A 13451-nucleotide genomic window follows, 5' to 3' on the forward strand; every position below is an offset into this window, starting at 1 on the left:
TCACACACACAGAGAAGATGTTTTGTTGCTGAATGGTATGAACATAAAGTAGTGCAGAAATAGTAAGTAAGCAGTGTTATAAAGCGGTTAAATCTCTTTGGTTTGTTTGTTCACAACTCAATCTCGGTTTCAAAAGATCAATTTCAGATTCTAACCATTATCTTCCTAATTTGCACAGTTTCACAACCTAAGCTTTTAACTAAGCGAAATCAGCACAAACATGGAACATTAACAAATTCAACAAACTAAGCGTTCATACACTAGAGAGTAAATCAACAAAGCAAAGATAAACTCACAAAACATGTTACTAAACAATGAGATTAAGCAAACCACATTCAGAAATATGTAGAAGAAATTAATAATAAAGAACCAAAAATGCATTAATAACAAAACCTCAAAAGTTGTGATACATTCCCAAAGGAATTTAGTCTACAAGTTTATTCTTCAATGAAGTGGAAGAAGCAAACCGAAAATGATATGAAAATACAATTTTCACTTCATCACATATCATCTACTTTTGTAATGCCCAAAATGTCATTGGTGTCAATTATGATATAAAAATGGTAATAGATTTAATCATGCTAAATAATTCTAAATTAACCCATTTTATGAATAATAGTCTAATAAAGTGTAAAACACTAAACCATGTCAAACAAGATCAATTAGGCACCAAGAATCATCAATCATTGTAAAATAAGGCTTTGAATAGTGTGTAATATATTGTTCGTCAATAACAAATATGATCCATTAACATATAAAGTTCTTATTATCCTCTATGGGCCAATTGTTTGAGTTTTCACATTAAACTCGTATCAGCTATCAATTTTAGAAGTCATATGTGTTATTAAAATTAGATTATTTATTTTATAATCCCTCAAATAAATAGTTTATGTAATTGTATTAAATATTTTTTTGGTACATCAGAAATTAAAGAAACAAAAAAAATAAAAACTAAAGTAGATGGAAAAATCCATCTACAGAATGACGAGAGCATATGTAATAGAAACTAGAGCATATGTAATAGTAAACAAAAATTTTATTTTTATTTGAGTTATACATATTATTTTATAATTTATTATAACTTCTCATAAAATAAGAATTACATCTATTTTTATCATACAATAACAAATATCATTCTTATTTTTATTTGGATTTCATAATTCACTCGCACTTTTATATTTTACAATAAATATAACAAAATATTAAGAATAATTATTTGTTTATTTATAAATAAATTATAAATCGCTATCATTTATTATAACTAAATTATAACTAAAAATATAATTTTGTTGTAGTAAATTATAAAAATAAATTATATGGAAAAGAATAAATAAAATAAAATATTGCATTAATTAAAACATATTAAAGATAATTTCAAAATATAACACAAATTACAACATAGTAAATTAAAAGATAAAAAATGCATAAAATAGATAAAGTACATCACAACACATAAATATCATATCTCTTTATCAAGAATTGTTCTTATTTATCAAGAACTGTTTTTATTTCAAATCAAGAAATAAGAATGTTATACTAGAGAATAGAAAAATAGACACTATTAACAAAATGAATTTCCAACATAAAACATTAACTACAAAGAAAATGGTGCCTGTGAGAGACGATTTCAACCTCAAGAAAAAAACTGAAATCTAGGTTCCATCCACGATTTCGTTAATTTACAGGGTAATTTTATGTTCAAACTAAATTTGCCTAAATAAATTGGTTTGATTAAAATAGCATGTCCTTTACAAAGCAAACATTGAACATGCATGCATATTAATACCAAGCTGCAAAAATATAAATATTTCGTCACCATCTAATTCTCGAATTCCTCATTCACTTATATAATCACCACTACTCTCTTTCTCTTCTCATTTCGCAACTCTTTCTCTTTCACATTCTTTCTCGTAATCTTCTCGAACCTTCTTCCTCGCCAATGGCCACAACCGCTTCCGATAAGATCTCTAACCTCAAATCCGCCGTCGCCGGATTGAACCAAATCAGGTTCTTCTCTCGTTGTGCATGAACGATTCTAGCGATCTCGATTCACGAATCGAACCTGATTTTCTTTGTTTTCGTTTTTTTTCTGGAATTTTTTTAATTTGCAGTGAGAATGAGAAGAATGGATTCGTCAACCTCGTCTCTCGTTACCTCAGGTGAATCACGATTCACGAAGCTTCTATGTTTTTAACGTTCATGCTCTCAACTTTCCTCGATCTTTCGTTCACATTGTTCACTATTCAACATTGCTAAGATCTTCCGATGAATTTGATTTGATTTTTTTTATGATTATTTTGATTGATGTTTTTTGGATGCAGCGGTGAAGCGCAGCATGTTGAGTGGAGTAAGATTCAGACTCCAACTGATGAAGTTGTTGTACCTTACGACAGTTTGGCACCAACTCCTGATGGTAATGATATTCGTGTTCTGTTTTGTTTTTTATTTGGCCGATTTGATATGATACAATAGATCACTGTGTTTAGATGAATTGAAAATAAATCAATGCAGGTTCTTCAGAGGTGAAGGATCTCTTGGATAAGCTTGTGGTGTTGAAGCTCAATGGAGGCTTGGGGACAACTATGGGTTGCACTGGCCCAAAGTATGCCCGATCTGATTTTATTTTATTTTATTTTATTTTATTTTATTCTGTTTTATTATTTTAATTTTTTTATGTTTACTTTAGATTGTGGAGTTTCAATTAAAGGTTTAAGTTTAAGATCATCTATCTGATGTTGATTATTAGTATCTTCTTTTGTTGCTTGCTGTGATTCTGATTGGAAAGATCTGTTTTCTAATTCTTAACACCACCTAAAGAAGAAACTTAGAAATTGTTTCTTCAGATTGTTTCTTCAGCTAAGTATCTACATATTTGCAGAAAGAAGAAACTTAGAAATTAATGTCCTTACAATTTGAATTCATGGTCATATTATCAGTATTGTCATAGAAGGTAATAGACACACATAGGTGTTCATGGTATTTAAAAAAATTATTGTCCATCCTTTTATTCAAGGAAAAAGTTGTAAGTTGTAAACTATTTGCCAACATATTGAAAATAGGAACTATGGGGAAAAGAGAATTTCCTTCTGCATGTAAGTCTTGTTTTTGTAATTGTAAATTTTATTTAATGCAGATCTGTCATCGAAGTTCGTGATGGGTTGACATTTCTTGATTTAATTGTCATCCAAATTGAGGTTGTTTTACAATCCTTCCTTTGTTTGAACTTTATTCCATTTTCCTACATTCATTGGACTTTCCACTGATAACTTAAATCATTGTAGAATCTCAATAACAAATATGGAAGCAATGTTCCTTTGCTTTTGATGAACTCATTCAACACTCATGATGACACTCAAAAGGTACCCAAACTTTACCTTTTATCCCATTGGCTGAGTAGAATTATAGACAGATTTTGCATGTGTACTAACAATTTCACTGTTTTTAGATTGTTGAAAAATATACAAACTCGAATGTTGAGATTCACACTTTTAACCAGGTTTGTTCCTTTAATTTCTTGCATTAATGGATCATGTATTTCATAGACTTGGAGCTATATTTCCTTGTTTGATAACTTGTATTACAAACTCCATTTTTGCAGAGCCAATACCCACGATTGGTTGCTGAGGATTTTTTGCCATTACCATCCAAAGGGCAGACTGGCAAGGATGGGTGGTATGACTTCATTTCTGTATTTTGCCTCAGGATGTATTATTGCATTGACTTGATTTTTTCACAAAAATTATGCATTTTTTATTTGTTTCTTAATTAAGTTCAGCACTGCTATGATGGACAGTTCTACATATCCATCTAAAAGAGTTCATGTTAATCCTCATGAAAAAAAATCATTTTAGCCTTTATCATTGATTCATTCTCAGAAACAGTAGCCATACTTCATTTTAGCCTTTTGGATAACTTACATTTCCCCGGCTTTAAGTTCTGTACATGGGAAATTATGCACCTTTTGAGGCTCCGAGTAATTGAGTATGTATATGACATGCGTCATTCACTCAAATTCTGCGTGAGCCATAATGGAGATAATCAATCCGGATGTAATTGTCTTTTCATGTTCTGGGAAACATACGTAGTTTGTGTATGCTATTTTCATATTCCTCTTTCTTTTGAGGCCAGCAGTTTTAACATGCCAAGAGTGTCAGGTTTGTTGGGGTTTTGCCCCAGTTATGTATGATGGGACACAATCAGTCATATAATTTTGACATGTAATATATTTCAGTATCTAAGCCTATTATCACGTGACTAACATGTCTTATGCCCAAGTGCTATCATATTATGATTATGACGTTATCTCGGAAGTGGTACCTTTGCTTTGTTGTTTTGTTTGTAACCGGGAAAGTGTTATAAGTGTTAAGTGCTCATTAGTCAGGCTAGTAGCCTAGTACAAACTATAACCTTGAGCATGTCGCTGCTAATACACTTCCGCGTTTGGCTTTTGAGTAATTCCTTCATGCATAGGTACCCTCCTGGCCATGGGGATGTCTTCCCATCATTATTGAACAGTGGCAAACTTGATGCTCTATTATCTAAGGTGGATACCTGAACTCATTTTATTTCTAGTTGGATATTGTCTTTCATTTTAATTATTTTCATAGTTGTTGCATTCACTAATTCCATTTCCTCTTTGTTCTCTTACAGGGTAAGGAGTACGTGTTTGTTGCCAATTCAGATAACTTGGGTGCTATAGTTGACTTTAGTATCCTTATCTGTTTTCATATTTTGCTATTATTTTTAGCTGTATTGCTTGTTACATATACTTAAAAACTATATTGTTGGTGTATCAGTATCCTTGACAGGTTATTTTAGAAATCTTGAATCATTTGATCCAGAACAAGAATGAATACTGCATGGAGGTAAAAAAGATGGCTGTTATAAAGAAACTGCCTCTTTTATTTAGATGTAAAAATTTTTTATATTTTTTTCATGATTGTTATGCAGGTGACTCCCAAGACATTGGCTGATGTGAAGGGTGGCACTCTGATTTCTTATGAAGGAAGGGTTCAGGCATGTATTTGTTGCTGACCTCATTTCTTCTTAACCATTATTTATCTGCTTGATTCCATACTCTGGTTGTATCAAATTTGTCTTAGTCTCTCTTTTTAAGCTTGCTTCTATTCAACATAGTCCATCCATGGTTTTTATCCCAAAAGAAAAATATTCCATGGAGGATTCAACAATATTGGCACTCTCTCCATCTTTGGTTTCTGTTCTTTAATAAAAGAAAATATAAATAAGACCAATTAGAATCTTACTAAACATCGATAATGAATAACATTTATTCTTTGATTCTGTAATGCAGCTCCTAGAAATTGCCCAAGTCCAAGATGAACATGTAAGCTATTTATACTTTCTCTTATTCTTTCTTGGATCGTTGCCCTTTGCCAAGTGTAGACAATTGTTTTAGTTAATTATTAGATTATTTATGTAAATACAATGTTATGATGATTAGGGACCATAATAATGCTGAGCATTTAAATAGTCACTGAGATGGCAATGACTTAATTTAAATAGCTATTTTTATTGGATCTATCAAAGACCTTTAAGTTAAGTTGATGTTAATTGGTTGCTGAATACATGTTTGACTGGAAATATCATGGGCATGCCTATGGCTAAACCTTTTTATAATAAAAAGTTAGAAGATGGAAGGAAAGAAATAAAGCAGTAACCATTTTATCACTTTCATTAAAACTAAGCAAGATTTTTTCTGGAAAATCCTTGACAGTAAAAATTGATATATATATATATATATATATAGAGAGAGAGAGAGAGAGAGAGAGGAGAGATCCGTTTACACCCAAGTTAGGTTACACTAGTTACACTCAATCTCACTCATTCATTTATATATATATATATCACATAAGCAACTCTGAAGCATTATTTATTTGCTGAACCCGTATGCTTTGTCAGCTGTTGTTTCATAATTGCTTGTTTGTCCAGGAAAGCCTTTCTCTTATCTCAGTGAAACTGCATGACATGTTTTGTATTCATAGCAGTTGATAATCGCTGATGATATGAACTGTAATTGTGAACTATTAAGTATCTTTGCATCAAAATTTGTCCACTATTCACATTGATGGTAGAAAATTTATAACTTTTGCTTGGTGATGGTTCCTACCTTAGGAAATGGAGTGAAAGGTGAGTGGTATGATGTTGAACAAATGTTTGTATAGTTTTCTGTTGTTTTATCTAGAGTGGAGTGATAAGGAGGTTGAGGGTTCAAATATCACCCACTAAAAAATACTAACATTTGTCTGTAAAAAAACTACCATAGGAAGTAATAAAGAGAATAATGCTTTTGCAACATTTTAGTATTGTTTCTAATAAGAAGTCACACAATATTCCCCTTTCCTCTTAATTTACCTTCCTCAGAGTGATGTTTACTTGATAACAGTGTAAAGAGTTTTTTTTTTACCATAATATTGCATATTTGTTTACAATTTATGGTACCCATAACATGCTTGTACATGATGGTAAGCCTTGAACAAATTCAGTGGAGAAATTTCTAATTATATCGTTCACATTTAATGCTTTATTTTATGCAGGTCAGTGAATTCAAATCAATAGAGAAGTTCAAAATATTCAACACAAATAATTTGTAAGTCTTGCTGGTTAGCTTCCAGATTGTTTTGGATTATATACACATATGGTGTACTGAAAATATATAATCTACAGATGGGTGAACCTAAAAGCAGTTAAAAGGCTTGTTGAAGCTGATGCTCTTAAGATGGAGATTATTCCTAATCCAAAGGTACAAATTGGTCATTTTCAAATGATAAGCAATTAGGCATAGCCCGTCTTCCCCTTCAGTTTTTCTTTGATTGGGGTGACTTATTATGGGTTAATTGCTGGAATCTGACTTTCAGTAGGAAAATTGCTGACAATTTTTTTTTGGATTTTAGGAAGTTGATGGAGTAAAAGTTCTTCAGCTAGAAACTGCAGCTGGCGCAGCAATAAGGGTACCCAATGTTTATTTACATGATAATAAAATGTTAATTCTGAAATCTATGTTCTAGATCCCTTAATTTCATATATTTTTTAAACAGTTCTTTGACAAGGCTATTGGAATTAATGTACCTCGATCACGCTTCCTTCCTGTGAAAGCAACTTCAGATTTGCTTCTTGTCCAGGTTATAATAAGCTTTATCTTTTACAAGTTTTGTGAACTTGGCTGGTATATGATTAGTCTTTTGCTTAATATGTTGTGTTGTCTTGTTTTGCAGTCGGACCTCTACACTTTGCAGGATGGATTTGTTGCTAGGAACTCAGCTAGGGCAAATCCCGAGAACCCTTCAATTGAACTAGGACCAGAGTTTAAGAAGGTTGAGATTTATATTACTGATTACTTGTCTCAGATGGTGAACATAATATACTAATTCTCTTAGTATTTCACAGGTTAGCAACTTCTTGAGTAGGTTCAAGTCAATCCCTAGTATCATTGAGCTGGATAGTCTAAAAGTGGCAGGCGATGTATGGTTTGGAGCTGGCGTTACCATCAAGGTCTTTTTATTTAATCTTTACATATGTCTGATTCTTCTCTTCAATTTTTATGTTTCATTTTTTAGTAAGAATGATTTTGGTTACTTCATTAGTAAGAGAAATGCTCTCAGTTACCGTTAATGTAATCATCACGCAATTTAACAGTTGAATGTTATTTTCCACAATTATAAGCTGTGAATTCTAGAAAACTTAGTACTTCATCTTCTAAAGGTTTCCAATGAACAAACAAGCTTTTAGCTCAATTGGCATCAGACATAGTCTTTAAGATTGAGTTGTGATATGGTGATAATGTTGGAGGTATAATCCTCTACTAGGACTCCTATCCTCCTCCCTCACCTAGTTGTTCATGCTTTCATTTACCTAAACGAATGATTCTCTGGGCCGATTAAAACCAAAGTTGATCTGTATTACTTTAGGAGCTCAGCTGTTTTTCTATGGTAGCACAGTGCCTAAATCTTGGAATAGTAACCGCATGCACTTCAAATGTTCTTGTAGGAATCTTTATCAAGTGTAGAAACTTTCTAATGTTTTGGTTTGTTTTTTGGTTTACCAAGAAAGTCATCAATGAAACTATGTAATTATTTTATTGATTGATTTCCAAATTAATGGATATGATTTTACCTTTGTCAATAGATACGATTTTTGATAGAACATTATGTCGTCATGTGATTATGTAACCAACCCCACCTAGTGGGACTAAGGCTTGAAGAATGTTATTGTATTGATTTTCAAATTGACCCTGAACTCTTTTGATGAGGTTCCATGTTTCATGTTCTCACTCCTTGTAATATATTCTGCCTTCATCTTTCAAATGCCATCCATAATTCAATAGTATAAATCTTATAAATTTATTATTATTTGGCATGTCTTTTTTATATCTGTTGTCTTTCTGGCGCCTTAACAGGGTAAAGTAAGTATCATTGCAAAATCTGGTGAAAAGCTGGAAATACCTGATGGAGCTGTGATTGCAAACAAGGTATTTAAGCATATATGGACCTTATTTATAAGCCTGATCTGTGCCAGGTAGTCATTCTAAGGAGACCTAAAGCTTGAATTGTCATGTGCAGGAAATTAATGGACCAGAGGACCTGTAAGGAACATTAGCAGAATTGAATAGTTCAATCTTCTTATGGAGTTTGAAGTACTCATAAACTCTGATTTCACGTGACTGTATCTCACCATTAGCATCCTTTCCACATCTAAATAATAATATGTAAGAAACAAATAAACCATATCATTGAAATAGGGAATATTCTAACATTGTAAAAACTGCAACTTATTGCTTAATATATTATATTGTCTTGTTTTGCAGTCGGATCTCTACTACACTGCAATTTATGTAAGAAACAATAGATATGCATACACATGTATTTCTTATAAACTAAGTGTTAATTATAAGACTCACTCTATAGATAAATTTATACTTACCAATAGCCAACTTGTGACATTCACACTTCCGAAAGGAACCACAAATATTATAGTGCCTAACATTAAGAATATAAAAATATATATTCTAAACAAAAATAATCACAATGAAGATGTTTTTCAAAGAACCACTTACTTTTCCAAATTGAATCAACCAAAGAAAAACTAGAAGTATGTTGAAAGAAAGGATATCAAATCCTACACCAACCAATGTTCCTGCAATATCATTAAAAAAAGGCACACAAGTAATAAGAACTCTTCGAACTTATGTAGCCTAGTCCACAAACAAAGAAAGGTGAGTAAACCATAAAAAAATAATAAAGATTTGAATTTACATTGACTAAGGGTGGAAATTAATAAAGAAATAAGTATTTAGCATTTAAAAACATAACAAATGTGAGAATGGTTACCTAAAAACAATAAACTATACAGCTATAAACAAACAAGCTATAAAATGAGCATTTATAAATATATTTTTTATAAAAAAGAATGATTTATGTATTATAGTCTACGAAACCATGTAATTCCACGATTCAACATCAAATATAACTATAATGGTCGATTTATGAACTCTAGAAAAGTGTACGAATAATACAAGATTAAACCACGATTAAGAAGTAAAGTTCCTGTCTGCAACGCCATGAATTATCCTACATATCCAAAGGAATTTAAATCTCCACTTAGTTAGATACTCGTTATAAAAGCATGTGTACAACTATCACAATGATGTCACATCAGTGATATGAAAGTAATATGGTGTTTTGCAATAAAAAAACTAAGTATATTGTTTCATTTGGTGTCGGTAATTGTCCCATAGAAAAACTTGTCTAAAAACATATTTAACACGTGTTATCATTTAAGTCTAAGTTTTAATTATAATTAAATTAATAATATGTTGTCAACATTTTATTAATTACTTTTACATACATTTACACATAAGTTTTTATCATTGTTCATTGTTGTATTAGTTTCCAAAAAACTTGATATGTATTCCAAAAATAAAATACATATCGGGCTGGCGCCATTAGCTCGCTGCGAGCACAGATGGGACATTTTGACATAAGAAGAAATGCATATTGGTAATATAAAAATTGTAAAAATTATGGTTATTCAAGATTCATTTCTAATTATTATTTACTTTAAAAAATAATAATAAAAATAAATAATAAATGTATATATAAAAACCTATCTAAATATTTGAATGTATGCATATATAACTTATATAACAATTATTATTTAACCCTAATAATTTCCCTCTTAAAACTTCGAAGACCTTCATCTCTCTTTCATTCTCATTCTCTCTTCTTCCTCCAACGCCTTTCATTGCTCTATCTTCCATAATCCCAACCACGAACATCATAAAGGTACGTTACGATTCCTTAACAACTTTTTATCTTCTCTTATCTGTGCTAGTTTTTTCATTTCTGCGATTTTTTCCATTTCACTGTCGCAGAACTGAAACCGAACCCGGAACCGAAACGATGCGGTGTTGCATCTGCAATACACTCACGATCCTGATTCTAAGTCATTGTTTAAATTTGGAGTGTCGCCGAAGCGTCGTTGTTTAGGTTCCACCAATTTGTAACCATGAAATTGAAACCCTAGATGTGTTCTTATTTAGGGTTCAATTTTTTTGTGTGTGATCATAATCTGCGTGTACTAGTAATCAGTGGCTAAAATAATTGTATAAGTTTCAGGATTTATGTTATTATATAAAAGGATTATTGTTTACTATAGACAATTACAAATTCTCATTCATCTGGGATTTTGACACCAGTTTGATATCAGGCCTCTTTCTTGTTCTCATAAGAAAATTTTCATTTTAGTTGCTAATTAGTATTCTTCAGATGCAATTTTACACTTTCCGTTCTAAATCCTTTGTAATTTATTTGTGCTCATTCTGTAGATAAATCGTTTCTGTATGATCTTATTTTTTGTGCAATTTTTAATTGAATATTTTTTTATTTGTTCGTATGAATTAAGTTTCGAGCTGATCAAATGTGCATGTCAAGTTGATAGTTTAGTTCTTTGTAATCAAGGAGGCTATTTTTTCTTAAGAATTTCTATCGCCTGCCCTTTCTTTTGGCATTATTTCATATTTTCTGGTTTTGAAACCCATCTTGATTTCATGAAGGCCTTGCATATGTTTGCCAGAATCTAATAAAGTTTTCTATTGATCCTGGTCTGAATGTAGGTTCACTTAATGTGAAGAAGACATGCATTTCATTGTTATGTGGTGCTACCGCCTCCCATTTGTTTACAGTCACTGAATCTGTTGAAAGTTTGGTCTTCTTTTACTCATAAAAGTGAACTCATAAAATTATCCATCAAAAGGTACTGTTTACTGGAATCAATGAGCTTCATTTGCCACAAAAAAGTTTGAGGAGCTTTTACATGCTCATTTCAATACTATGTTATTCCCTTATGTTGAGTTGTAGAAAATGTCTATTGGAAATTGATACAATGTACTGGTCTATTATATATTTATTTTGTATTTCTCTTATTTATGTAATAACCAACTCCGCCTAGTGGGACTAAGGCTTGGTTGTTGCATTATTTATGTGATGGAAAGTTTTCCTTGTCTAATGTTGAAACCCAAGTGTGGGGCTAGGAAAATGAAAATTAAAAAGCACTTTAAAATTCTGTTGTTATTACCTGACCGAGAAGCCAAATATGAGTGTGGAATAAATTGTAGTCCTTTGTATAATTCTATGTTGAGGGTTGAGACCAACTGTAAAGAAGACTCTCTATTACTTTTATTACCCACGGCCAGGGAGCCTCAAATAGAATTGAAAAGTATTTTTGCATCAGTACCTGTCTGTTCCATTGCTTAACCTTGTTTCTGTGTCTTGTTATTTCTTTTTTCCAAAGATCTGTGGACCATGGCAGACCATCGAAATGGAGGTAACCAACCTGCCAATGGAAAGGCCAGTGCTGCAGGAACTGCGTATTCTATTGATCTGAATGCATTTCAGACCCGACTACGTGCTTTTTATTCACATTGGGATGAACACAAAACAGATATGTGGGGTTCTTCTGATGCAATTGCAATTCCATGTCCTCCACCTTCAGAAGATCTGCGTTACCTGAAGTCTACTGCCCTGAATTTATGGCTGCTTGGATTTGAGTTCCCAGAGACAATTATGGTTTTCATGAAGAAGCAGATCCATATCTTGTGCAGCCAAAAGAAGGCATCTATTCTTGAATCTGTCAAGAAGCCTGCTAGAGATGCTGTTGGTGTGGATGTTGTTTTGCATGTAAAGTCTAGAAATGATGATGGAACTGCTCTAATGGATGTTATATTGCGTGCCATCCGTGTTCAATCAAAGGCTGATGGCCCTGATGCTGCCACTATCGGATACATATCAAGAGAGGCTCCTGAGGGGAAAGTTCTTGAAGCTTGGTCTGAAAAATTAAAAAATACAGATTTTAATCTGAGCGATGTTTCCAATGGGTTGTCTACTTTGTTTGCTGTGAAGAGTAATGAAGAGCTTACATCAATTAAGAGAGCAGCATATCTGACAGCCAGTGTGATGAAAAATTTTGTGGTTACGAAGCTTGAGACTGTAATTGATGAGGAGAAGAAAACTTCTCATTCGACATTGATGGAAGAGACTGAGAAAGTTATACTGGAACCTTCAAAAGTCAATTGTAAATTGAAGGCAGAGAACGTTGATATTTGTTACCCCCCAATTTTTCAGAGTGGAGGGGAGTTCGATCTCAGACCCAGTGCTGTTAGCAATGATGAGTTACTGCATTATGACCCTGCCAGCATAATTGTATGTGCAGTTGGAGCCCGATATAAGAGTTACTGCTCAAATATAGCTAGGACCTTCTTGATTGATGCAGAGCCTCTTCAAAGTAAGGCTTATGAGGTTCTTCTGAAAGCCCACGAAGCCGTTGTTGGTTCTTTGAAACCTGGAAAGAAGCTGAATGCAGCATATCAGGCTGCAGTTTCTGTCGTGGAAAAGGATGCTCCTGAATTGATTTCCTACATGACAAAGTCTGCTGGGACTGGCATTGGCATTGAATTTCGTGAGTCAGGACTTAATCTTAATGCTAAGAATGAACAGGTAGTAAAAGAGGGCATGGTCTTCAATGTGTCACTTGGATTTCAGAATTTGCAGAGTGAGAAAAGTAAGTCTAAGAACAAGCACTTCTCTTTGTTGCTTGCTGACACAGTTGTCATCAACAAAGATAAGACAGAAGTTGCTACTGCTATGAGCTCAAAAGCTCTAAAGGACGTGGCATATTCTTTCAATGAGGATGAGGAAGATGAAAAGCCCAGAAAAAAAACTGACGCCAATGGTGCTGAGCCCACTATATCCAAGACGACTCTTAGATCAGATAATCATGAAATTTCTAAGGAGGAGCTCCGAAGGCAGCATCAGGCAGAACTTGCTCGTCAGAAAAATGAAGAAACTGCGAGGCGACTTGCTGGTGGTGGAAATGAGGCAGGAGAGAACCGTTCCTCGTCCAGGTCTTCAGCAGATCTGGTTGCTTACAAGAACATAAAT

General features: G+C 32.9%; 2 protein-coding genes across 5 annotated transcripts in view; both read left to right on the forward strand.

Moving 5' to 3' along the window:
- The first annotated feature begins 1848 nt into the window (after nucleotides 1-1848).
- LOC109341352 (UTP--glucose-1-phosphate uridylyltransferase) lies at nucleotides 1849-8820 on the forward strand. The gene is made up of 21 exons (XM_019579254.1): nucleotides 1849-2007; nucleotides 2112-2159; nucleotides 2322-2413; nucleotides 2512-2602; nucleotides 3134-3194; nucleotides 3282-3359; nucleotides 3446-3496; nucleotides 3599-3672; nucleotides 4471-4543; nucleotides 4651-4708; nucleotides 4819-4865; nucleotides 4951-5016; nucleotides 5312-5344; nucleotides 6555-6607; nucleotides 6685-6760; nucleotides 6912-6968; nucleotides 7056-7139; nucleotides 7233-7331; nucleotides 7405-7509; nucleotides 8414-8485; nucleotides 8577-8820. The coding sequence occupies exons 1-21, from the start codon at nucleotides 1940-1942 to the stop codon at nucleotides 8601-8603; spliced, it is 1413 nt and encodes a 470-aa protein (XP_019434799.1). The 5' UTR covers nucleotides 1849-1939; the 3' UTR covers nucleotides 8604-8820.
- A 1380-nt stretch (nucleotides 8821-10200) lies between these two features.
- Nucleotides 10201-13451, forward strand: part of LOC109341350 (FACT complex subunit SPT16-like) — a 5595-nt gene continuing 2344 nt past the window's right edge. Inside the window, exons 1-3 of one of the 4 annotated variants that reach the window (XM_019579250.1) lie at nucleotides 10201-10298; nucleotides 11129-11268; nucleotides 11806-13445. In XM_019579250.1, coding sequence (XP_019434795.1) covers nucleotides 11817-13445 — 1629 coding nt within the window. In that variant the 5' untranslated portion in view covers nucleotides 10201-10298; nucleotides 11129-11268; nucleotides 11806-11816. Of the gene's footprint in view, nucleotides 10299-10399; nucleotides 10503-11128; nucleotides 11269-11805; nucleotides 13446-13451 lie in introns of those variants that run through there. The other 3 variants (XM_019579252.1, XM_019579251.1, XM_019579253.1) reach the window with 3 other exon arrangements.

The sequence above is a fragment of the Lupinus angustifolius genome, unplaced genomic scaffold, assembly GCF_001865875.1.
Source record: "Lupinus angustifolius cultivar Tanjil unplaced genomic scaffold, LupAngTanjil_v1.0 Scaffold_436, whole genome shotgun sequence".
NCBI lineage: Eukaryota > Viridiplantae > Streptophyta > Magnoliopsida > Fabales > Fabaceae > Lupinus > Lupinus angustifolius.

What these genes read in the sequence shown, in the direction of transcription:
- LOC109341352 (XM_019579254.1), top strand. Translation starts at nt 1,940, where the DNA reads ATGGCCACAACCGCTTCCGATAAGATCTCTAACCTCAAATCCGCCGTC. An exon ending in CAGCTGGCGCAGCAATAAGG is followed by an intron (nt 6,969 to 7,055) that starts GTACCCAATGTT and finishes TTTTTTAAACAG; the next exon opens with TTCTTTGACAAGGCTATTGG. An exon ending in TAGGACCAGAGTTTAAGAAG is followed by an intron (nt 7,332 to 7,404) that starts GTTGAGATTTAT and finishes AGTATTTCACAG; the next exon opens with GTTAGCAACTTCTTGAGTAG.